At 38.4% G+C, this 25,887-nt stretch overlaps 1 protein-coding gene across 2 annotated transcripts in view; it reads left to right on the top strand.

Moving 5' to 3' along the window:
- Positions 1-25,887, top strand: part of RIMS1 (regulating synaptic membrane exocytosis 1) — a 354,008-nt gene that overhangs the window by 268,104 nt on the left and 60,017 nt on the right. The window contains exons 1-3 of one of the 2 annotated variants that reach the window (XM_064447809.1): positions 3-1,133; positions 2,992-3,104; positions 13,263-13,429. In XM_064447809.1, the coding sequence (XP_064303879.1) occupies positions 3,024-3,104; positions 13,263-13,429 (248 nt within the window). In that variant the 5' untranslated portion in view covers positions 3-1,133; positions 2,992-3,023. Of the gene's footprint in view, positions 1-2; positions 1,134-2,991; positions 3,105-13,262; positions 13,430-25,887 lie in introns of those variants that run through there. The other variant, XM_064447811.1, reaches the window with a different exon arrangement.

Raw genomic sequence — 25,887 nt, 5'->3', positions numbered from 1 at the left:
ACCTCTCAAGAGCTCCAGGAAAAGCACTCCATAAATATTGATGTCCTAAAAGAAAGTAGAACTGTATTTTTCTGACAGACAGGTTAAGTTCCTCAAGTATTGTTTATGTCAAATTTTCGTTACCTGTGGTAACCAGCTGTGTTCCAAGAAAGTAATGTGATCGTACGGTGGTGTTTACCTATGGTTGTTACAGCTTTTGCTAATGTGCTTTTGCTCCTGTGTTAGATTTTTTTCTGCTTCTTGTGATTAACATGTAAGGAGTATACCAGGCTACCTACCGGGCAGACAAAATTTTCCATCACAGAATTGAGCTAGATACCATATATGTTCAGATGTGCACGGTAAACAATCTGAAAGGAACACAGTTGTATTTTGTAGAGCAGGCACATTTCACACAGTTGCTTGCTTAGAAACACATTACCAGCTAATTGGTGAGCTAAATACATTCTACTCCATGCACAAAGCTAAATGTCTCCACTAGAGAATTAGATTTACTTCACAGTCCTCATTAATTGTTCTCATGTTATTTTATGTAATGATATCTAATGATGCAAAACAGAACATAAGCATGGAGTTAAGGTTAAGGATGTAAACATAACAAAAACCTAGCATTACTGAGTTAAGGCTGAATGTTTACTCAACCTTGACTGCAGTAGTTTTCACATATAGTCACTGAGATAGCATCTCATTACATAATAGAATATTCTTTCTCAGATATAAGTAATATAGAGTAACATTCTTTCATATAAATTATTTAGTATAACATACAGTTGACAGGGTGAAGCACCTAAGAGTCACACAATGACAGGGTTATTTTTCAGAGTAACTGTAATCTGTGTACCATAAACATATAGGGCTAAATTTTTAAAGGGGTCTCAATTTTCCCTCTGATTTTATATCCTCCGTCTATTTCATGCGTGTATGATAGGATTAAGATATCTGAGGTTTTGACTTCAATCACTAACTGATATATCTTAATCCCTTCATATCTGTCCATAAAATAAGAGGCCATCTTTAAAAATTTCACCTAAAGTGCTCAATTTTGCCTTCAGATACCTCCATGCAACTTCCATTGAAGTAATTGGAGCTGTGCCTGCATATCTGATGGTGGAACTGGATTCATTGCAATTAAGGTACACATTTACCAACATAATTAGTCATCTGGAATAGTCGCTGGGTCCAGTGTGACATTCTGCATGTGCAGAATTTCCTCGATTGGACCCTCTGCGTGTGGGAGATTGAAGATTACGATGATAACTTTATTTCTTGCCTTAAATTTGTAGCTGTAGCAAAACTTTAATGTCAATTGCTGGATTTAATTTTCTTATTTTAACTAAGAAATGTGGAAAGAGGACATGAAAACAACGTATTTTTCACAATGGTGTCTCTGTATATTTTTTCGTACCCAACCAGCACGCAGACATTCCATAATTTCCACAAACAGGTTACGGATGGCACGTGCACGTGCAATTGTGATTTGCACATTAGCACAAGTTTAAAATATCCAACCCTGAGTGTACTGCTTTCTTTTTGTATCTTTGTGCTCGCAAAGCACAGACAAAAAATAAGATATGTAAAGAATCCCACAGTTAAGTAGCAGCATAAAACCCAGATATGATGACATTGGTACCTCTTAATTCACAATACAGATCTGTAAACAACAGGATAAAGTACTTATTTTCCCCTAATTGAAAATTCTGTGTTTTGTGATTAATATCATGCAGCTTTTAAATTGGTGTCTCTCTCCTGTCACTGGTCTGGGGAGGGGCTGTGTACAAAAATCCTGACTTAAAGCTAATAATTTTGGAGAAAGACATATAAATTCATGGTTGACCTAAAAGCAGAAGCTTTTGCGGAGGTTTTCCCAAATAAAATGCCAGCCTTGAAATTGTGACCACAACAAAAAAAAAATCCAACTAGAAGAAGTTGTTCTGGGATGTTATAACCTGTTAAAACACAATGAACATAGTGAGTACTCCTGTGATTTAGAATAGTGACTGATGAAGATTTGGGTCTAGTTCTAGAACTGTAAAAAAGTGGTAGTTTTCAAGGTATTGGTTTTATTGGTGTTCCTTTGCATTTGTAGTGCTACCAAGTTTAAGAATGGCAAAACATATAGTTCCCTCTGAAAATTATCCACTACCACAAAGGTTAATTTTTCTTCAGGAAGCCTTAGCCCAGGGGCTTTCACACCATTCTTTCCGTTAGTGCAAGGTCATCTTCCTATGGCAAGCACAGCCAACATTAACTGCCATAACTTGCTCAAACTGAAGAAAATGCTCTTTATAGCACCACAACTTCTTTATATTATATGCATTTTTTTAAAACAAACATTGTCATAGGGAAATTGAAGACACAGAACAAATAATTTATTTGAAATAGGTGTGAACATTAGAGAGCAAAGTAGTGTTTTTAAAGGACTTTTTGTAAAAAAAATAAATTACTAGAAAATGACTGTATTTTTTACTATGACTGGTTGAATGGAGAAATTATTCCTGTCAAATAATCTTTAGCTTTGGTAAGCAGTTATGTTTTAAGACAGCAGTAGGAGTTAATTACTTTAAAAATAAATTTTAATACCTGTTTAATGCATTAATTTTTAGAATGCTACTGTAATATTTTCTGCATGTAAGCAAATACATGGTTAGATGATCATGGATTTATGTCCCCTGCATCCAGAATACTTAACAGGTTTATAATTCAGCCTATCACCAAAATTCTTACACTCTTTTCATATCTGTTGCACCAGCTTGATTATGTATAGGAAATTGGGATGTCTGCCCATTTTCAGGTAAAGACTTTCACAATGGAAGTGGTTGATTTCTTGACATTAGTGTTCCTTTGTTCTGTGTTTACACCCTGCTCGTTCTACATGTTTGTACACTTCTTTGTTTCGTTGAGATGGAAATAAGTTAAAATTGTTGCTAAACCGTTTGTTTTTCCAAAAGGTTTTCACAATTTTTAATTGATTTTCATTGTGTGTTTTTGCAGCAAGCTTAGTAGTGGAGGAGCGAACGAGACAGATGAAAATGAAAGTGCACCGTTATAATCAGACATCAGGGTCTGGTTCTAGCCAAGAACATGAGCGTGAGCAATATACCAAGGTAAAGTCAGTAGTATTGAAATGATACTTTGGCTTTAAAATTGAAGGCATAAACCTGTTTATTTAAAATATTGTATAACCCTCAAGAACACTGTGTTATAAAGCCTCACAGAAATGTCTTCGAGTAATAGCTTTTAACATTGTTTTTACCCCCATCTGATGTGCATTAGATTTAGTCTTTGATGTCACCTAAAATGAATCTGCAATAAGCAGAACACTTCAAAACTAATTCAGGGAAGAAAGATCCTTCAACAGCTGTTAAACAAAGCCATGTCACGTCTAGCATAGGAAGTCCCTGGCCTGCAAATCCCTGGAGGCTGGAAAAGTGGGCCATGGAAGTATCATTTTATGTTGGCCCTACTCTCTGGTTCTTCTCTAGACCCTTGCTGTTTGATGTGTAGAGAGGTAGGAAGAATTAGATCCAGTCCCATGCAGCTGATCTCATATTTGTATAATTTTTTTGCACCCTAATAATGTCACAGATTAAGTATTTTGTTTCTTGAAATGCATACTGATCACTTTCATCTCCTTTTCTAATGAAAGTGTAAAGATTTCCTCTGATAATTAAGTGTACATTAAATTACTTTACTGAAGTTATATAGAGGGACCTTTTTTCTTGATAATGCTAAAATGATATCCCACAACCTTGTAAGTTTAAAACTGTATAGGCTTCTGAGCAAACTGCTGAAAACATCTGACACATCTCCACTGCCACTTACAAATCAAGCTGTGAGGGGCTGAACTTTCTGCTAAAGCTGTGTTGCCATGTGGCACCTAACGGAGGGGGGACGTTTGCAGAAGTCAGGAAGGGAAAGGTTTGGTTAGATTCCGTGTTTCCTTTTAGAGAAACATCACTGTGTTGGTGTAGGCGAAGTAAAGGGCAGGGGCAAAACCAGCGGTAACTCAGTTGTGTGGGAAGCATTCCCGCAATTCTTTTCTTGCGGTGCCATTGAGGGTTACGTGCTTTCAGCAAGTGACCACAGGATGGCAGTATCAATGTAAAAGTCCACTGTAAAAAATTCAGAGACTCACATAGCAACCGTATGCATTAAAAATAAGGTCTCAAATAACAGTAGTTGGAAGAAAATCACAGCTTTTATTAATTGAGACTTCAGTGCTTCTAGAGCCACATTTCAAAGATTTTCTTCACATCAGTAAGAACTAAACGCTTGTATTTTTATTTCCACGTTTAAAAAGAGACAAACTTCCCATTTGTGAACCAGTGCCATACAGAAATCAACAAACATTGTCAAGCTCCGAACAGCTGCGGACACCAGAACGCTCCTGGCGCTTACTGCAGCAGCACGGGCACTGGAATTTCTGTCCCTGCCCCTCCAGGGTCACTTCCCTCTGTTTCACAGAATTGATGCATGGTCGTGGAGGCACAGGTTGAAATAATGGATAAGTGAGGTACTCGGCAGAAACAAAATCAGAAACTTACTTAGAAATGGGTAAAAAGGCAACTGAGCATCTAACTTGTAGTATCTAACAGATATGAAAGGTCTGTTCAAGATCTTGTTACAGTTAAATATGGAGGCAACTTTAATAAGGATGTTTCATTTTTGATACCACCCCACTGTGAACACAGAACTTACATGAAATAGTTCTCAAAGGGAAGAGAAATAAGAGAAACAGGGCTTTAGGCCCTCAATTGCCAAATTGTGGGATGTCAGTGCTATTAAAAAATAAAACACTTGGGATGGAAATTTCCAATGAGATCATCTGTCAGAAGACAGAATTTGTATAATAATTAGAACAGCTTATTTGATGTTGGGTTTGCCGTTACCCTCACAAGAGGTCAACTTAGGACAGGAGGATGAGATACAGTGTGTCTCTGTGGTGCTTCCCAACCAGTTAAAGTGTTAAAAAAATAGTAAAAATGCATTTGATAAAGTTTGCAGGAGAGAAAGCTAATGTGCAGTCTGGCCAGAATGACCAAACACATACCTTTGCTCATAGTCAAAGGCCAGTTTTCTGATTTGGATTAACTGTGCTTAGAGATTGATTCAAATTTTCAGGGTTTTCTTTTCATTATGAAACATTTTTTTATACCCACTCTCTTTAGTATTTATCATAAGCATTATTTTAACTCCTCAATATATTTTTCATATTGTGTTAATGTAAATCCCATCTGTGGTGAACTAGCTGTTGGAAAACATCAGTCTGCAATGATACCAATTTCCCTTATCCCCTAGTATTTAGAGTTTTCTAGTATCACCTTTAGTTTTTAAATATGTGTGGAAATGAAATCAAAATTGAAATCACAGCATGATGAGTGCTAAAGTACTATTGTTTATTCAGAATTTTTAAAACAGGTATGACCACAGCTTTAAGGAAGTGAATTCTCTGTCCATTGTTACAAGAAGAATATTTTGGGGTACCTGATATTCTGAAAGCCATTGGTCCCTTTCCATTCTAAAACAGTAGTAAGGAGAATAAATGACTTGTACTGGAATTTAAATCAAAGAATCTTTAACTCTTCATCTATTTTCTACATGGTAATGGTGTAGTCCTAGCTAGGATGGTCCAGCCTATAATAAATTGTTAAGTGCTGAGAACAAATTATATTAGCACATTCTAACACTCTGTACTATATTCAGTGATGTAGCTGTTTGCTTCATAATGGTAGTCATCACTTTAAAAAGGCTACTAAAGCAAACCTTGTGCTACTGTCTTTCTTTACCCTCAGAAGATGCTGACAGAGTCAAGAAAATAAACCAGACAGATGAAGATTTAGACAGATCTAATGAAAATGTAGTAAGTCATGTCAGGTGGTGCAGTAAAGCTGGTGACTGAGACTTCTAAGGACTTCAGACTATACCTAATTTCTGCTGCCAAAATCTGTGCAAAGTCTTTGAAAGCTGCAGGAGCAAGACTTACTTTAAATAAAAAAGGAGAAATGTTCAGTGGTCTAATAGACATTTTAGAATAGTGAGAAAGAAATATTAAATAGCTATTAAAGAAACAGCACTTGCAAGCAGAGTTTGTCCCTCTTTAACAAAAATGCTTCTTTCTTTGCCAAATAGCAGTATTTGCCCACTACTTCAGAAAATAAATATTTATATTTAATAGAAAAATTATTGCTGTGCTGCACATTGAGAAAATATTCCCTTCTGCTTTTCAGCACAATCAGTGACATGGATTTGATACATCCACTGTTTTAGCATTTGCAAATACACTTGTTTTCTTACACATAAAAATCTCTAAACCTTTCAAAAATTTTCCTTCAGTATGGACTGGATCCCCTTTGCAATAGTTAATTATGTGTATGCAAAATTAATTCCCTAAATTTAAATATGTTTTCTCTTATATTGAAACAAGCCTTTTTTCAGAGGTATCATAACATGGCCTTTGCAATTTCCAACCCATTTCAGGTGCATTTCTTCCATTTCTCCCACTCAGTTTCTCAATCTTCTAGTTTCAGTAAGCAAGCACTAGTTTTTCAAGCATGCACCATGCATGTCATTGCAAGTTATTTCATAAACATTTCTGAACATCTGTGTTTTAAACATCCATTAATGGATTTTAAATAGGTAACTTTTCTGCTCTACAACATTTGTATAGGTCTTAATGGCTGTTCCACTCTAATTGTTTCGAGACCCTCACAGAGCTCACTTCCTTGTTGCCTTCACTTCCAACAGAAAGACTCCATAATTTATGCAAAACAGTTAAATTATAAGAAGCTAAATAAAAAATTAAAAAAACAAACCCAACAAACCCTCCGTGGATTTGGCAAAAGGGTTTAAAGAGCTTTAAACATCTGTCTGCCTTCTTTCTTGCGTATTGGTAAGGCTGTAGTGGCTAGTACGCACATATTTGTGCTGTTTCAGTGTTTGAGAGAACCAAAACACTTTGGTAGCATAATTCTGGATTTGCATAGATATAAGTGGCAGTATATCTTAATTAGGTTCTTAGTTCAAAATACAGTTAAGTTTTTTACTCCAGATGCCACACACAGAACACAAACACCATGCTGCAGCTGTTCCAGCTTTCCAGAGAATGTGAAACACATTTTTTGGAAGCTCTGTTTATTCAAGAGAGTTACTGATCGGAGAGCTGTAGTACATACTTAAAAGGACTTCAATCTATATTTAGATGCACTACCCACTCAGTTAACGCTCTATGTGATTGGAGAGCATTTAGTGTAAGAGTGTAACCGTGACCTTAGTTCAGTGGCACTCTGTGGGTCTGACTTGATAGTTAGTGTCTACAGGGAAAGGCTGGGTAGGAGACTTGGCGTGATAGGGGACTGATTAAGTTTTATGTCATGCTGGGCAAGGCACTTAGGGCTCTTAGACATTGATGTGATGAGTATCTTCTTTTGATCCCACTTCATCGATCTTCAAGAAAAAATATTTACTGTATATTTTATTGATATGACAGTCACTCCGGTACTGGTAGGGTTTCACAAAATTCAGTGAGGTCCATTCCTTCGACTCATGGGCTTCACTGCAGTTTTCTGATGGTCTGACTTGCTCATTTTTACTGTTCCCTGTTAGGAAGTTGAGCAATGCTCTCAGTAGTTGAGTTGGATGCAATTATGGGAAGAGTTACTTAGAATCGCTGCTGCTTACTGGGCTCTGGACCATCATGTGAGCTGCTTCTAAGACACAGATCCAGATGCTGGTAGGAGTCAGAGATGGAACCTGGATGAACGAGGGTGCTGACTGCTGGGCCATGAACCCCAGCAGCATTTAGAGGAACCATAAAACTTGAGGTGCTTTGTGCATGAGTCAGTGTTTCCTGACAAAATTCCTTTTTAGAGTAAGGTGCCTCAAAAGATAGCTGTGATCTCAAGACTTGCATAAGCCCCAAGATGACTCTAGCCCTTAATGTTTCTGGTCTGGATTTCTCATTCCTCATTTTAATCCCCATTCAATTTTCTCATTTAATTTCCTCCTTTTATGCACTTAATGAGGCACATATTTTCAGAGGTTGGTCACCTGAGGCTGTTTTTTTGTAGTCGAAGGAGGGGACACTCCTTTGATTTTCAAAGCTCTCTACTATTGTATTCTCTATGCTCTTGGGAGGTAAATCTAGAATTATAAATACTGATTAATATGGAAGATAATATAATTATAGTGGACTATTAAATGACTTCTAAAATATGCCTTATAATCAGTAAAATTGCTGACATTGTTAGGCATTGAGGAACTGTAAAACTGTTAATGAAATACATTCTGTACATCTATGCTCTTCCCGTTGACATTAACACACCTGCAGCTCATCATACCCCGTTTTTCTCCCTTTGCTGGCATAGAAGAAGCAGCAACTCCACAAGTGGTAAAGTGGGTGGAAGAACTGCATTTCAGCTGTTTATATTTCAGATAGTTATATTGAAAAAACTTCTGTTGTATTGAAAAAACTTCTGTCTTTGTGATGCAGAAGCAGACAGCGCAGATAGTTTGAACATTTGAAGCTAGCTGCTATTAATGTTTGAAAAACCAGGCCTACTCTTTCGAAACTGCTCTCAGAGTTGCTGCAAACTTCAACAGCTCTCCTAATGTGACAAATGGTGCACCTCGGAATAGAAATGTTACATAAGCTTTAACTTTTTAAGACAGAATTGAAAAAGAAGTGATTGCACTGAAAATCCACTTTATTTTGAAGCTTCAACATTTTTTTATATAATATTTAAATATAACACAACAGAGAAATTTCTTACAAATACATGCAGAATTATGAAGAACAGTAGTTTCTAGATGAGCAGGACAGTATCATATTACTTTAGAGCCCAGCTGGAAACCTGCAAGCACCACTTCAATGCAGATACCGAATAAGTGGATCTCAGCCCAGGACATTTTTCTTCTGAATGATAAGTTCAGGTGTATTGCACCAGTAAAATGTTCTTTTAATGATCACTGATTTGTGGAAGAGTACTATTTACTTCCATCTGTATTTGAGGGGAAAAATGCTGACTTCAAAATTGCTTTCAGTTTGTTAATCTGTTAGCTAAGATGATTTAGGAGTAGGTAGAGAATAAGCAGGAAAAGCTGTATGCCTCCTATAGAGGAGAGTGAATTCAGCAGAAGCAGCAGCTATAGGAAGGAAGAGCTAAAGCCAGAAGATGAAGTAGTAAAATGTAAATGCTGCAGCATTCAGCAGTAACTTTCAGCATCACCACCTTTTGTGCTGATCTCTGTTTCTGGGAAGGGAAGGGTTTTCAGTTTCTTGGGAATCACAGCCCTGGCATACAGTATAAATGGATAGTAAAAGCTCAGCCATGCCATGAAAATCTCATTTAGGAAGGGAAGATCCATGTTTTATGCAGTAGCTCTGTGATTAGAATACCAAGGCAAGTGGAAGACATGGATTCAGTTTTCTCCTTATCTCCTACCTCACCATAAAATTCTGTCTACCAACATATGAAACACTGGCTGTTAAGTCCGATATTTACAAAGCGATTCCATACAGACTGCTGGACTATAACGAGCAAGACAGAGTGAGGATATTTATATAGCCCCCACTAATGGGGGATGATACCTGGGCTAAAGACCCTGTGGCAATAAATGGTTTCATACTGATACAGAGCAGTCATTTGACGAGGCTGAGTCCCTAAACAGTCACTGATATACAAGCTGGAAATTCTGATTTCTCTCCCAGTATCATAACCGGGGATCATGTCCGTAAACTGGACAACTATGCTTGATGCTTTCTCTCTCTCTCCTCCTCATCTTTCCCAGCCATGTAGACAGCCCATGAAAGGTGGAGCAAATTCAGTACGAGTGAAACAGAGGGTCTTCCGCTGCCCCACATGGCATATATAGTACACTGCGTTTAACTTTGTTATTCTGCGGTTGAATAATCAGTTGAGTGCTAAACAAACAGCCAGATTCAGGTGTGGTTTGGGACAAAGGCCAGCAGCTTCTACCTCCCTCAACACTTAAGAAGAAGAAAGGCTTCCAGCAGGAGGAAGGAAGTCACTGCATCTGTCCTTGACGGTTCCCTTGATGAGAGAGCTCAGTGTCAGCTTTCTCCAGCAGCATGTCATCGTCCTTGCTCAGGGTTCACATGAATCTTCTACCATTCCAGATTTGCTGTATGTACTCTCAAACCAACAGCCACAAAGAGAATGTGAACTTCTTGGTGAGGAAAAGAAGTAAATAGACATCGTAATATCTGTTATGGTGAGGGGGGAAGTCAGATTGTCTTCAGCAAATGCAAGTAAAACATGGAGATATTTCTGAAACATTCTGTTGCCATGCATAAAAAAACATGTATTTGAGAAAGACTGCAATGTATTTTTTAAAATCTCACCTGTGGAGAAATAATTTCTCGATATAGTTTAAATATATAGGAAGGGTGAAATCCGTTTTTCACTGAAATCAGTAGAAATGCTGTTATTTCATAGGATCATGATTTCTTTTGCAGATTGCAATTCTGTTTAGCTCAATGGAAAACCAGAACATTCCACGTGTTCAGATGCTTTTCATATTTTTAGATGCCTCATTTTAGGAAAGCTTAAAGGATTCATTAGGAATTCTATGGGAACTTTGCATAAAATACCAAGGCTGGCGCAGGAGTGGGACAGTTTAACTTAAAATGGAAAAAATTAACCATTCACTTTTCCAGCCTCTGGAAAACATTTATTTTTAGTGTAAGTAAAAAGTCTTCATAGCTTTTATTCTTGCTTTGAATTTTTTTTTTTTTTTGGCTTTAGAAGAAAAATATGTCATCTAAAGGAATTTAAATGTTCCATTATTATGAAACAGAGCTGATAAGAATTGGTATGCTTTGTATTTCCTTTTCGGAGAGGTTTATTTTGTAGTCTCAAAGAGGGGAAGCAGCAAAATTATTTAAGAGACTCTACAAGCCATTTCCAAAAGGTGGTCTGAATAAACATAGCAGCATAGTCTCACCTTAACTCCATTGGTCATTTCTATTCAGATAAGTCACACAAAGTCACTTGGAAAGAAAATCTCCAAATAAATCCTTGCTGTAATTGAAAATATTTTTAAATATTGGAGTTCTTGAGTCCTCTGTTATCCACTTCATTAAATCAGAGCTCTGGTGCATCTTTTTCCATGCCAATGCCTGTTAGATATGTTATTTGACCCTGAAGTCATCATACTCCAAGCTATCCTGAAATTATCTGCGAGTTTCTTTTAATACTTGAAGCCAAAAATTCACCTTTAGTAAACCAGAGCTTTCTCTCCCTCAGATGTTTTTATTCAGTCAGCCAGTGCAAGCCCCTCACAGGATATTGCTAAGAGTTCCCTCAATGCACAATCCTCAGGTCAAACCCCCAGGTTTTTATTTATAAATTGGTTTGTGTTTTTAATCTTGGCATATCCTGTCCAGGAGCTGTGAGTAACCCTGAAACACATGCTGGGACACTAAATTTGTATAATCTCTATTTCTCCTACAGATTTCTATATTTACAGTCAGTGCTTAGTATTCTTTTTATTCCCTCCCTTTCTCTACTCCCGTTAACTTCCTCGTTTTCTCTTAGATGTTTTACCAAGAGGTTTTCAGGTATGCTGGGTAGACCTCAAACTTAGGTACTGAAAGGCCTCAGATCAGCAGAAGATAAACCTGGCTTGAAGACAGGAGGCCCGATACATTCATCTTCACAAACCCAAGTGTTTGCCAGGCTTTTTAAGTTAAGTCATGACATTTGACAACTGACTCAGCCTGCAACCCGTGCCTAGATGAGCTGGGGGTATTCACAGACTGTCAGAGCTTTGTGTATAATTCATAAATAAACTTCTATGACTTGCAATTTTTCAGAGCACAGATCTGGAAAATGAAGTCCCTAGAGTATCATGTTAAAAACTGCCTAGTGTTCCCACGTGTTAATAATTTTCTCATAGTATGCCCTGGGAAGTCTACCACTGGTTTAGTCGCTTTCCAGTCAAGGGTACCTTGCTTTCTAATGATAGAGGGTTTTAGTTTTGTGAACCTGGCAACGATTTGATCCTCATATCTGTGTGACTGAAAATTTAGGTAAGTGTGACATTGCTAGTACAAAAGCTTCCTTTTCATAGAATCATTTAGGTTGGAAAAGACCTTTAATATAATCAAGTCCAACCATTAACCCAATACTGCCAAGTCCACCACTAAGCCATGTCCCTAAGCACCACATCTACATGTCTTTTAAATACCTCCAGGGATGGTGACTCAACCACTTCCCTGGGCAGCCTGGTCCAATGCTTGACAACCCTTTTGGAGAAGACATTTTTCCTAATATCCAATCTAAACCTGCCGTGATGCAACTTGAGGCCATTTCCTATCTTATCACTAGTAACTTGGGAGAAGAGACCAACACCCACCTCACGACAACCTCCTTTCAGGTGGTTGTAGAGAGTGATAAGGTCTCTCCCTCAGCCTCCTTTTCTCCAGGCTATACAACCCCAGGCCCTATTATATATGTCTGACTGATGACGTGAGTAATATGAGCATTATGTAATAGGTGGTATGGTGTCACTGTCGGTTTTAACTAACCAAAGATTCTGCTGAAGGCAAAATGGTAATAATTTCTACCTGTCTACATATTCCTCCTGCTGAGTCTTCTGCCAGTTCTCACACACGTGCACATGTAAAGGCAACTAGATATGGCACTGATCTGCCTGAAAACAAATAATATTTTTGCTGAGTTAGCTTTCTGCCTGACTAGTCCTCTAGCATTATGATGCAAAGAGATATATTGTGGTAGAAAATGTACTTTTTTTCCTTTTCTGATAGAACTTAGGTATTTTGATCAGTCCCCAATGTCAGCTTCATGTAGCATTACATTTCATTTAGACTCATACACAGTTATCCGGTTCCAATCTAACTCTATACAAGTATTTCATAGCATTGAAAATTAAAAATTGTAAAAGGTCTGTAGCCAAATAGATGGTATGCATGTGCTTGAGAAGATATCTGTCCACTGCATAAATATTTCATTATAGTTTCAGTCTACTAAAGAATCAACAGCCTATTTCAGTTCCAATGCCATAATTTATTTCAAGTGTCTTATTTAGTCCATAAATACCATGTTTGATTTCTTCACTAGACAAAAATCCATTATTTAATATAGGCATTTCTCTGAATTTCATACAATTTTGTTAGATTTAAAAGCAGTTAGAGAGAATTTTCATACTTAGGTCATTTGTTGTCTCAATATATGCATTATGTTTTGATGAGACTCCTCACCCTTTCTTTTCTTGATCTTTAGTATAATATACAAACAGATCAGTACAGAAGTTGTGATAACGTCTCTGCCAAATCATCAGATAGTGATGTCAGTGATGTGTCAGCCATTTCCCGAACCAGCAGTGCCTCACGCCTCAGCAGCACAAGTTTTATGTCAGAGCAATCTGAACGCCCTCGGGGCAGAATCAGGTGAGTTCTCAGTGCAGCTTCAATTGTATCACACCCCCTCTTTCATTTAGTGCCAAAATACAACCAGAAATTATTGAAATTAGATGGTCAAAACATAAGAAGTTACAAAAAATGTCTATGCACATATAAACTGTCTTCCATTGCTAGCCTAAGATGACAATATTTTTGCAGTTGTGCATCTAAAACAGGAAACAAACTTCCTATGGGGAGATGACAGATTAATGTATTTGTGGCAACTGGAACCTGAACACACACTATCATCTCATTGCTGACTATGAATTAGTGTAATCTGTATGCCAATAAAGTATTATAGCAGAAATATTACTAGATCTTTAATATACAGAATTTTCTTTCATAAAAGCTCTGTTTTTCTTTCTTTAAATCTGTGTATTTATTTCCCTACCTACCTGCCTTTATTTTGCTGTTTTCATGCATATGATAAATTACTAGCTTTGAAACAAGTACTTGTATAGTAATTTTGATATCTCTGGTTCGAAAGTAGTTTAATTCATTTTTATTATCAATAATCAAACATCTCTTTCATCCTTGATAATAATCTATTATTGGTTCACTGCTCCCACCAGCTATAATGGCTGCAGGATTGGCATGGTAGTCTACAATTATATCTACCAATATCTGAACTCTCAAAGATTTGACTTTAAGTGTTATAAGACACAAGAAGAATTAGGAACTATAAAAAAAAAAATTAGCCCTATGGAGGAAATCAGTCTGATAAAAGTCTGGATGGCATCATTTAGTACTTCAGAACATTTCTAGACAGACTCACTATCTGAGAAATACAGCTGCAGGCTTTTTTATCTGTTCATGCAATGGGAAGGGCTGTTAGGGAAACTCGGAAAGTGGCCTCTATGTATGAACTAGCTCCACCTCATTTTTTTGTTAAGGAAAGTTCACAAGGGTATTCAAAGTCATGTTTCAGACTGGTGAAATTACAACCTGGCAGTGCAGTAATCCACAATCCAACAGAACACCGTGGTGGAACTGTAAATGTGTTTAAAGTTATTCAAATGTTTACAGTGATTTCAATTCATGTGTTTAAATGCTGCTTTTCATTCTGTCCTAGATTTTCAGTACTTGTCTCTTATAGAGGGATTTAGTTATACCAAAATACCTGTGTTTTCTAGACATTGAATTTTCTCAACTAGGCCCTGTCACAATATCTTCAGCAGGCTGAACACAATAGGATTTTTTTTCCCCTATATATCTCTGTGTTGAACAGATTTTATTAGAAATGTTCCTTGGGTTCAGAATGTCTGATCACAAATATCAGAACCAGGAGAAACGCTAACCTCATGTGAGTCTGGAAAGGGGGAAACTTAGGGTCAAGTCCTTGCTCTTGTTCAACATCTAATGAGTAGCAGAGCACCTTGGGTACAGGATCAGCCACAATAGTGTACAAAACCAAGTGTCTGCAATGGGAGCTCCACTTCAGCTTCACTCTAGACCCCTAAATTGAGACATAAGTAGAATTCAGATGCCTTCCTTTTCTGATACTGTCCACAGGATCCATACTTCAGAGTTTAGACACTTTATGCTTGCTTGCTTTAGTGTTCTCAAATTCAGATAGTACTTACATAGTGAACAAAATGTATAGCAATAATATACAGTGCAGCTCATTCATTAGAAATACGAGGAAGAAATTAATAGATTCATAAATTACTCATAATGTCCAATATTTTTCTTCCAAGCTGGCAGTGGTTTTGCTCCCCTGAAACACCTTTTAAAATAAGTGGGAGATGCCTAGTACACTGTCTTTGCAATTAGCCTATTTCAACCATTAAGTGCAGTGGATTAAATTTAAAATAATTTGATGTTATGCTGGAAAACATTGTATTCAGCAGATTAACATCCACTGTTCAAAATTTTCCATTTGATTTGTCCACACTTGTTTTTGGATGATTGCCCACCATCACTATAAAAAGGTCAAAGTCTTTAGAGACCTGCAAAAAAGTTTTATCATAGGAATTAGGTATCAAGAGAAGTCAGACTGAAAGTAAGTTGGGTGTTGAAGAAAAGGACAAAGCATTTTCCTGATGATGTGAGCCAAAGTCAGCTTCCTACCCCCTGTGTCTGTACTGGTAGCCTCTGTCACACAGTCTTTAGTTAATTCTTTGTGCAGCTTACTTATTACATGGAAGTGAAGAGCTAATTTGGGGATGGGGTTAATTGTATTATGAACATTTTTTTCAGAGCGAAATTCGTGCTTTTTAACTTCAGCTTTAAAACCTGCATATCTACAGTGGAATTCATGTAAAAATTAGTTTTTTATTAAATTAATTGGCTAAATTCCCTAAGTCATTATTAAAAAGAAGAAAACACCTATTATCTCAGATGGTTCACCTCATTTTCAGATAGATGTCAAAGACAAGTGAGATGTCCTTTTCTGGCATTAATATTTGAATTAACCCTAGATCACTTGTTTAGATTGGCTGTTTTAATTTTAGACCTCTAACATTAAGTGAAATGGATTCTCTCTCTTAATTACTAATGTTTCTTTCAGGTCAAGGAATTAGAAATTTGAAGTTCAAGTTTGATCAGTAAATTTGAAGTTTAAGTTTTATTTTTACCTCCAAGGAACCTGGTGCTAACATATCAAGCAGAATGGGATGGGGCAAGGAGAAGGGCATTTTTTAACTTCCCGTCTTCTGTCTTACTGAAACCACATATCCACGATCATCTTCACTGGGAAGTGTGTCAGCTCAGTGGCCATGGCAAGTGTGTGAAAGTAATGTTAAGTTTAAAGACACAAATTTTGTTGAACTGCCTTTTTTATGCAACTACTTTTGTTCGCCACGTACTTTCTGGAGGTGAGAGCTATGAAGAAGCTAGTAAGCGTATAGAAGCTGAAGGGGTGGCCCAGTTTTAGCCATCTCACTAAACTAAGTCATTCAACTAGTATCCTTAGGTGCCTTTTGTATCCAGAAGGAAAATACACAAATCCAGAATACACATGCAAGATTCCTGGTGTGCATCACCTTTGGGAAAGGTGTCTCTGTCTCTTTCTCCACTGAGTAGAGGAAAATGAATCCTAGCGCTATTGACCAGCAAGCTGAGTTAATTAAATGGAGAAATGTGACTGGAGAGTACTTCAGTGGTCAGGTTAGTAACCTGAAGTGAAATTGTGCTCCTCTAACATTTCTACATGAGCTAAAAAGCACTGGTTAGTTATTCATACTGGGTTGTGGAGTCACATTTCTGAATGTGAAGTGTGCCAGCTTAAGACAGCAGTAGTTTTAGTTAATGTTGTTAGTCAGTATATAACCTCATCACCCACCATATTAATGTATCGGTGAAAAGGGCTATAAATTAAACTCCTAGACATACGAAAATAGAAGATACTGTCCTCTTTAGGACTATTGTTAAGAGAGCAAACTTTTGTTGTAATTTCGTACAAAATATCGTTACTTTTAAATGTCAGAGGGACAGAGGTTTCAGGTAATAGTGAGTTTATATCTGCTAATTTCACCACCAGTCCTGCCAGCACAAGCAGCTTCCTGACCTTTCCTCCCCAATCCTAATAGAGGAAAGAGCCTTAAAAAAAGCTTGCTAATGCCTTTTCCCCATCAGTCCAGGCAGAATTGATCAATCTCTCTCTCTTACCTCTCAGTTTTGAAGGTTTGAGATTCTGTCATTTCAGACAATGCATTCTATATTATCCTATGTTTGTAAATAGTTATTTCTTTATTCAAGCAGTAAAGATTATAAAATCTGGACACACATCTCATTATCTTGTGGCTCTAAAGTGTACAGGTATTAGCTATAAATGTGCAACAATTTGTGATGTTTTCAGCAACTTTTAATTTTAATGAGTAACTCTTTCAGTTACATTATATTCAATTTACATTGTGCTTTTCATAATGTAGAGCTTTTATAGAATAAACCACTATCTGAATAGCAAGGATAAAACCAGTTGATCCAGAAGAACACAGAAATACTGTGCATCTTATTTAAATAGCTAGATAACACTCTAGCTGTTCATTGGGTCAAAACTCCCATAGTTGAAGTTTTGTAGTAATAGGAAACGAGCACACTGAAGAAGTTAGTAACATATGGAGAATGAAGATGAATCTTCCCTTTCCTTTAACCAATGACAGGACCACGTCTAAACCTTCTAAGGCAGAAGACTAATTTCATTCCTGCAGTATATTTGTAATTTAATTACCTGTCAGAAATCTGTGGCATAGCATGCATAGAAAATACCATTAGTTAGTCTTCAGTCTGGAGATTTTGTTGATTAACACTTCCAGTAGGCTGCAAGAGGGAATTATGATTGATGCAAGTTCTAAATATAAGTATATAAAATAGCTTCTTCATTTCTAATTTGTTTAGCATTTTCAGGTGGTTGTTATCACAAATGGCTATGCATGAATAAACTAGTCTGCATATGAAATTATTCCAAACACCTTTCATGTTACTGTCCTGGGAAGTCTGGTTGACTGCCACGCTCTCTAGTGGAAGTGCAGGCAAATACTGGGAATTTTTGTTCTGGGAACAACGTATTCCCTGAATTTTGGGAACAAAGTGTTCTGGGACTTCTGACTTGAATCAGTATCAGACTTGAAAATTTGGCTTGCCATAGCATTTGGAGCTGGTGTGTATTTCATGACCGAAGTCAGATTACCAGTCGTTCTTTATGGAGGTTTGCTTTCGTCGGTCATGGTCTTTATGCATTCATAGTACTGTCAAGCAATGCTTTGTGCCTGTGGATGCTACAGATGCCACTGTATATGAATCAGAAACATTTCTCACATTCTAAATGAAACAGAAGGAAATTCTTCATGGTTTAATGCAAAAGATTGATAAATAAGAATCTATGTTAAATACATGATGATTAATCAGCACCATATGGGCTTGATCAGACAAAGAAGGACATTTGCTCTCTTTCTTAAAAATCATGCCCAGCGATTTCACTGTGTCATTTTTCATTAGAGACCTGTTTGTGCAAAGATACCAAGCATACCTAGACTCCTTGGTGAAGTCAAGGAGGGAATTGTCATGCATGGTGGAGGTGAACTGGAGGTTTCTGTTCTGGAGGGTTTAGCAAGCTGGCTACCATAAGATGTTTCACTTAAATCTGACTGAACAAAATCTACCAAGTATATGAAAGACTACATAACTACTTGTAAGGTGAATTTCTGTCCATGTATCTGGATTTCAAGCAAATTGTCCCTGCATTAAGAATATCACAGTTATTCCTCATTTTACATTTGAAAATCACATCTTTAGTAAGACCTATATTTAGTATCATCACATCTTTCATAAGAATTATATTTAATATCTTAATAAATATCTGGTATACAATAATATAATTATGTATGTGCCATATTTTCATCTGGTTTACTAGCATTGCTTAATTGAATGCTTAAGTTTAATGAAAATATTTTAAATAGGCCTATTAAAGAAAGAGAATAATATAATAGGGTATAATAGTGGACTTAAACCAGTCCCAATTTCTTTCACATATTATAGCATGCCACTGAATGGCTTGTATCTCAAACTTATATATGCTTCTTGGGATTCAGGTATGTTCTCAGTATATTACTGCAGGAAAAAGAACTTATTTGGTTCTCTCTGACAAACCTGTTCATTCCCCATTTCCAGGACAGCACGTACAACTTGCATGTAGCTGTTATTCTCAGTACACTAGAACTTTAGCACTACTTGAGCTTTGAATCAGGAGCAATGGGGGAGCAAAATGACAACACATGATCAAGTGAGGAAGTAGTTGATGAGTTGGCAAGCAAAGGATGCAGGGTGATGCACCCCGTACCCAGGGTGTAGACAGGCAGGGCCTCATAATCAAGAAAACAGGGTAGGAGGGAGCCCACCCCAAGTGTATGCACACAAATAAGGAGGTGCTTGAGAGGAGAGCATTTGGGGGAAGCTCTTACACATTTTCTGGGAGAGCGGTACAGCTGGGTGGCTCTGTGAATGGCCTGTGCGCTAATGCATGGGAACAAACAAGGAATTAGAGGTATGTTGTGTAGCTGCAGGGCTATGATCTTATCAGGATCACAGAGATATGCTGCGATAGCTCATGTGACTGGAGTGCTGCGATCCATGGAAGCATGGCAAGGAAGGGGTGTTGCCCTTTATGTGAGAGAGCAGGGAATTCTGCCTGAAGATGAATGATGAACCCGCCAAGAGTTTATGGGTCAGGATTAGAGGGCCAATCAATGTCATCATGTTGTGGGTGTCTGCTGTGGACACTCTGATCAGGAAGAAGTAGTAGATGAAACCTTCTTCCAACATCTGGAAGAAGATTCATTTTCATGGGAACTGGTTTGCATGGGGACCTTGAACCATCCTGATATCTGCTGGATGAGCAGGCACAAGAAATCCAGGAGGTTTCTGGAGTGCATTGGTGACCAGAAGGAAAGTCTGGAGCAAGGACTCAGCAGAGGATGATCAGATGAGGCAACATTTAAGCAATTAATGTTGATGAGATAACATTAAATATGTACAAGTCATTGGCACCTGACAAGATGCAGCCATGAGTACTAAATGAGCTGGTGCTGACCAGTGTCTCTGCAAGGTCACTCAGTAATCTTTGGAATATCAGAGCAACCACGTGATGTTCTTGAACACTGGAAGAAAGAAATTGTCACTACTGTCTTCAAGAAGAGCAAGGGGGATCCGGGGAGCTATAGCCTCAGCTCAGCCCCTGGGGAGGTGATGGAACAAATAATCCTGGAAACTATTTACAAGAATGTAGAACAAGAGGGTGGTTGTGAATAGTCAGCATGAGTTTACAAAGGCGAAATCATGCCTGACCAACCTGATAGCTTTCTTTCATTAGTTGGCTGGTTTGGTGAATGAGAACAGCTGACATTCTCTATCTTGTCTTTAGTAAGACTTTCAACACTCTCTTCCAAAACATCCTTAGACAAACTGAGGAAGTACAGCCTAGGTAAGTGAAGAGTGAAGCAGGTTGAAAACTGGCTGAACATCAGGCTCAGAGAATTGTGATCTGTGACATGAAGTCCAGCTGGAGGCAAGTCATTAGTGCTGCATGCATCGGGTTAATATTGTGACAGTACTGTTTACCATCTTCATTAGTGACTAGCATGATGGGATAAAGTGCACCCTCAGCAGGTTAGCAGACAACAGAAAGCTGGTAGGAATAATTGATAGGCTAGGCAGGTGTGACACTCTTCAGAGGGAGCTCAACAGGATGGAGAAATGGGCCAATAGGAACCTCATGAACTTCAACAAGGGAAATGCAAAATCCTGTATCTGGGGAGGAATAACCGCATGTACCATTACATACTGGGGGCTCACAAACTGGAAAGCAGCTTTGCGGCTGGAAAACAGCTTTACAGGTAAGATCTGAGGATCCTTGTGGACACTAAGTTAAACCTGAGCCAGCAATGCCTCCTTGCAGCAAAGAAGGCCAACACCATCCTGGACTGCATTAGGAAGCGCATTGCCAGCAGGCTGAGGAACATGATCCTTCCCCTCTACTCAACTTTAGTGAGAAACATCTGGAGTGCTGAGTCCAGTTCTGGGCTCCCCAGTACAAGAGACATGGAGCTACTGGAGCAAGTCCAGCAAAGGGCCATGAAGATGGTGAAGGGATTGGAGTATCTGTCATAGAAGGAGAGGCCAAGAGAGCTGGGACTGTTCAGGCTGAAGAAGAGAAGGCTCAGGGGGATCTTATCAATGTGCATAAATGCCTGATGAGACAGAGTAAAGAAGACACAGCCAGACTCCTCTCAGTGAAAGGATAAGAAGCAGTGGGCACAAACTGAAATAAGGGAAATCCCGTTTAACCATAAGAGAAACCTTTTTCCTGCACAATTTATTGAACACTGGGACAGGTGGCTCAGAGATGTTGTGCAGTCTCAGTGCTTGGGGATATCCAAAAACAGCTGGGTATGGCCCTGAGCAGCCCGCTGTCATTGTCCCTGCAGTGAGCAGGAGGATTGGACTAAACAGACTCCAAAGTTGTCCTCCAACCTCAACTATTCCATGATTTTGTGAATAATGTATTGGGTAGGTGAGCATGCTGTATCTGGAATTTACTTCTAATTCAAGTGAGATTGGGGTTGAAGCTAAATGAAAGTAAAATACTTAGTTATAGAATGCAAAGCAGATGACAGTTAAGTGTGACACAATGTAAGTGAGAATGAAGAATTTTTTTCATTTGTATTTAACACCCAAATTCTTTCTCCAGTTTTCACATCACCTGTTGTAGATGCTGTCCCTTTACCTTACTCATATGCGTACTTTACAACTAAAGTTGCATTTGTCAGAGGCAATCTTCTGAAATCATAGCACGCTAGATTTTTTCATTCCATCCTTTACTCAGGGTTGCCTTACAGTTTCTTTCAGGTTCAGATCATATTCCATACATGCACACACATGCATGAACTACACCATCGATTCTTAACCGATTGAGGAGGCTGCTCCTCAACCCTGTGATTGTTGTTTTCCTCTCTGAGTGTGCATGCACACACTTTAATATGCATGTACATCGGAAATGCAAATGACCCTTTGGCAGATTAGGTTACCTCCTGCCTTCCACTCTGCTACTATCAAATCATAATTGCACTTAAAGAAGGAATATTGGTTTTCCCACCTGTTGAGGCAACATGTAAATGTTATTAGGAAGCTTCTCCATGTGCTAAAATCATCGTTTTAATATCAGGCTCTAAAACTGACCACACTACTTGGTATCATGTGAGTAGGATTAAAGCATACAACTTGCTTCTGACTCGTTGTGACAACCTGGTAGATAGTAATCAATCACTTAGAGCTGGTAAATGAGTTTGTGGTGACCAATCCTCAGGCTTATCTGTAACAGGTGCCTAAACAGACTGGACATAAGCAGATCTTCAGGAATGTTACTTCATTAAATCTCAGCTTTATTAGATGACACATATGGAAGCATTTGGTCATAACTCAGTCCTATTTTGTAGTAGGTGCTGTCTGTAAGCCAATTTTCCCTTCATCTGTTCTGTTCTATATATAAGAACACAGAACTGGAAGGGACCTCTCTGGAGTTACTGAATGTGGCCCCTGCTATCACAAAGGACTGAATCACATTTCTGCATTTTCAGTATCCATCTTCAACTCAATTGGTTGCTTTTGCGCTCACCCACTTATTTTAGAAGGTTTTCCAAATCTAATTTCTGTGATGATCTGAAAATTTCTTTGAGTTACAGGGTCAATTTATTCACAGGGAATTTAAACACATTGTTCACATTTGTCCCTGTGCCAGTATTGGCATCTTATTTACACAGGTTTTTTTCTCACTTCTGTTTACTCCCTGGGGTATCATAGCAAGCAATCATAACTCAATGGTGTAACTAGCTGTTGTTTTACTCAGTTATATATTACATCCTTTCTATTTTGCTGGCCTTCCTAGCAGCCCTTCTCTGCCAGTTTCCAGTTTGAATGAAACCATGACTTCGTGTCACCAGTGCTGCGGATGGGTCTCTTCCACAGTGTCATTAATTCTGCCCTAACCAAGACATGGAAGAGTCCATTTGCTTTTTTCATAACCATAATGCTTGGTTGTGCTGCTTGTGTAGCAGTTGGCTAAACGGGTCAAAAACTGTAACCATGTCAGAAGCGATGCCTTTGGAGGCATAGTTAGAGCTGGATCATTTCCTCAGTCCCCTGCATCTCCTCCAGAGTCCTTTCTCCTTGGATATTGAGCATGCATGAAGAGCTAGCTGAGTGTTCCCTTCAGCACCCTGCTCCTGGCCTTTCCTCTGCAGGCTCTCCTTGCCATTTCAACGAGGAGGAAATCTGAGAAACTTAGGTCTTTTTGTGTTCCCTCGCAGTTTTGATTAGCAACACTTACTGAGAGGGAGGATCCGATGAATCTAAATTAGCTTTCATATATAACTGCAGTTTCCAAGTATCCTTAACTTTTCGTACTGAAAAGGAACTGTGTGTTAATGAATGAGTCTGCTGTTAATTTCTTTCTTTTAAAAGGAATTAACTTATTAAAGTTGGGTTTGACCACGACTGAATATTTGCACTAAAAGTCTGATTGTCACTGTGAAACTGAAGATGACACAGGTAGCATATCGTGCAATGTTAACTTTTTGGATATGCAGTTTTTACCCAACTCCATCAATTCTTCCAGTTTGTCAGCAGGGATTAGAAGTACCCACTCCTATGTCTATGCCTGTCTCAGAGAAAAATAACATAATGTTCCTTCTGTTGATAGTACTCTCATACAAGGAGCTAACTAGAAATGGGGCCATTTCAATATTTTCTTTTCAAAGCATTTGGGGACTTTCCTAGTTACTGTGACAGTTCTGGAAACTCACACTTCTAGAGGGGGAGTCTGCTGGCTTTATGTAAGTGTAAGAGACTCCCTAGCACAGGATAGGGTCCCCATCTTTATGCTGTTGTACTTTCTTGCCCTGTTAGTTACTGAGGAGCCAGCTTCTTCAAGCTCTTAAGGTGATGAGCTTGAAAACTCTAAACCAGGCAAGGCTCCCAGTGACCCAGATAAGATCTCTCCCTTCCCCACTTCTAGACCTGCCCAGGGGCATTATGCTTGGAGGTCACTGGGAAATGGTGAGTGCTGACTGGCTGCTTTTCTGTGCTTGTAGCTCCCTCTTATTTAGCAATATTTGTACACATAGATCCGTCTTCCTTTTCAGAGTTTCATTTCATGCTGCTTATCATGCTAGTCTCTTACATAAAACGTTCAATGTCTTTAGTGTGGAGCCAGATGAAGTAACTGGAACTTTGCCATCTCATTGAGGACAAACAGCAGCATTGATCTGCAAAAGATCGCTCAAGGAGATGTAGCCAGAGAGCTCTCTCTGGACTGGAAATAGATTTTCTCCCATTGGTTTTTCATCCTTCCACATAGTGCATTGGAGCTAGTTTAATACCATTTATGGTGGTGAGGGAGAATGGTGTAGAGAGAGCTTGAAGGGTCTTCTGACCTCTTCTCAGCCCTCCCACTAGTGCTGCCTTGCCATTGTAAATGTATGGATGTGATGTGACCTGCACAATAAAGTTGTTCAGTCCTTCCCTCACCCTCTGTTTAGACTAGGGCTGCATCCATCCTTGTCAGCTCACTAATTCACTTGAAATGCAGGGTACTGCACCACAGAGCCAGCTGAGTGAAGTTTAACTTCATGTCATGGCAGTTGAGGAAAACATAATACACCAAGGCTTTTCATGCGTTTCAATTGATGAGACTGAAGTTTGCGTTGAAATAAAGAAATGCACTAATTTCATGTTAATTGCAAAAGTAATTAAAATCTGTGTATTAAATTTGTGCTACAGTGTACAGGGTGTAGCTAAGATTCTTCACTCATAGAAAAAAATACTTTCATTATTGTAGATATTGCAGACAGAACTAGCGGAGGCAATAACAGAACACTGCAGTTTATTTATCAATAAAAGCAAATCATCTGGAAAATAGGCCAAATTCATGGGTAGTTTCAAACTGGCCTTGCGTTGGATATTCACTATGCCACACTCATGATCTAAACCTAGCAGAGGATCATGAAAATGGTTGAATATTACAGGTGGTTTTTTTACCTTGCATATGTTTGATCCCATGTTCCTTATACAAACCTGTGTATGGGCAAGTGCGTGTTATATAAAGAAAGGATTGAGCTACATAAATTTGCAGTGAAATTTATTTACTAAAAGACATAGTAGATTCATCTTGTATACTGTATATGCTGCAGCACTGCCAAACAGATTAAAAAAACCTCTTATTACTTGCATACCTCCTGCATGCCTGGCTGTATGCCACCAGGTGTTAATGATCACAGTGTTCTAGCAGCGTGCGTTTCTGGGTCTCTCAGTAGAAGCAGGTGTTAGCAATATATGAAGGGCTAGATCCCAGCAACTGAAAATCTCACAGCTCCACAAACATCACTGTGGCAATGCCAGTCTGCATCATGTTGAAAATCTGGTCCTTAATCGGCATTTTCAAGAGGGTGTTTCTTGCTTTTGTGGTTAAATTCTGCCCTGTGCAGCATTTCAGAACATCACTGTGGAGGGTCTGTTCCACATTTCTCAGGCCTAAAGCACCACACAGTCAATTACATAGCTGGAGCAGTACCAGAAATTATGAATTCTGCTCCATATATATTCACATATGAATCAGATCAGGCTTTTTCTTCGGAAATTTTAACTCCAGATTATTACAGGTTGTTACATTTCTAAAGAACCTTAGACTCAGTTCTCATTTGCTATTCATCTTCCATATTATAGCTGCTTCAAAGCCTGCATAGCTAAGCAATGCAAATTTATAGATGGTTGCAGTTGTAATTTATCAGCTGGACTGTGGGTCATAAGAATCCATACTTCAATATGATTTTATTAATCAACTGTAAAAGCCCCAGTGCAAAGGCTCTTCTTGAAACAATACTAATTTCTGCTCATAATATGAACTGGCATGGCTTTGGGGAGGTAATAGTGAAGTTATCCTCTTTTCTGAAGCTTTC

The sequence above is a fragment of the Phalacrocorax carbo genome, chromosome 3 (genome assembly GCF_963921805.1).
Source record: "Phalacrocorax carbo chromosome 3, bPhaCar2.1, whole genome shotgun sequence".
NCBI classification, from domain to species: Eukaryota; Metazoa; Chordata; class Aves; order Suliformes; family Phalacrocoracidae; genus Phalacrocorax; species Phalacrocorax carbo.
This window is presented reverse-complemented; position numbering and strand designations above follow the sequence as displayed.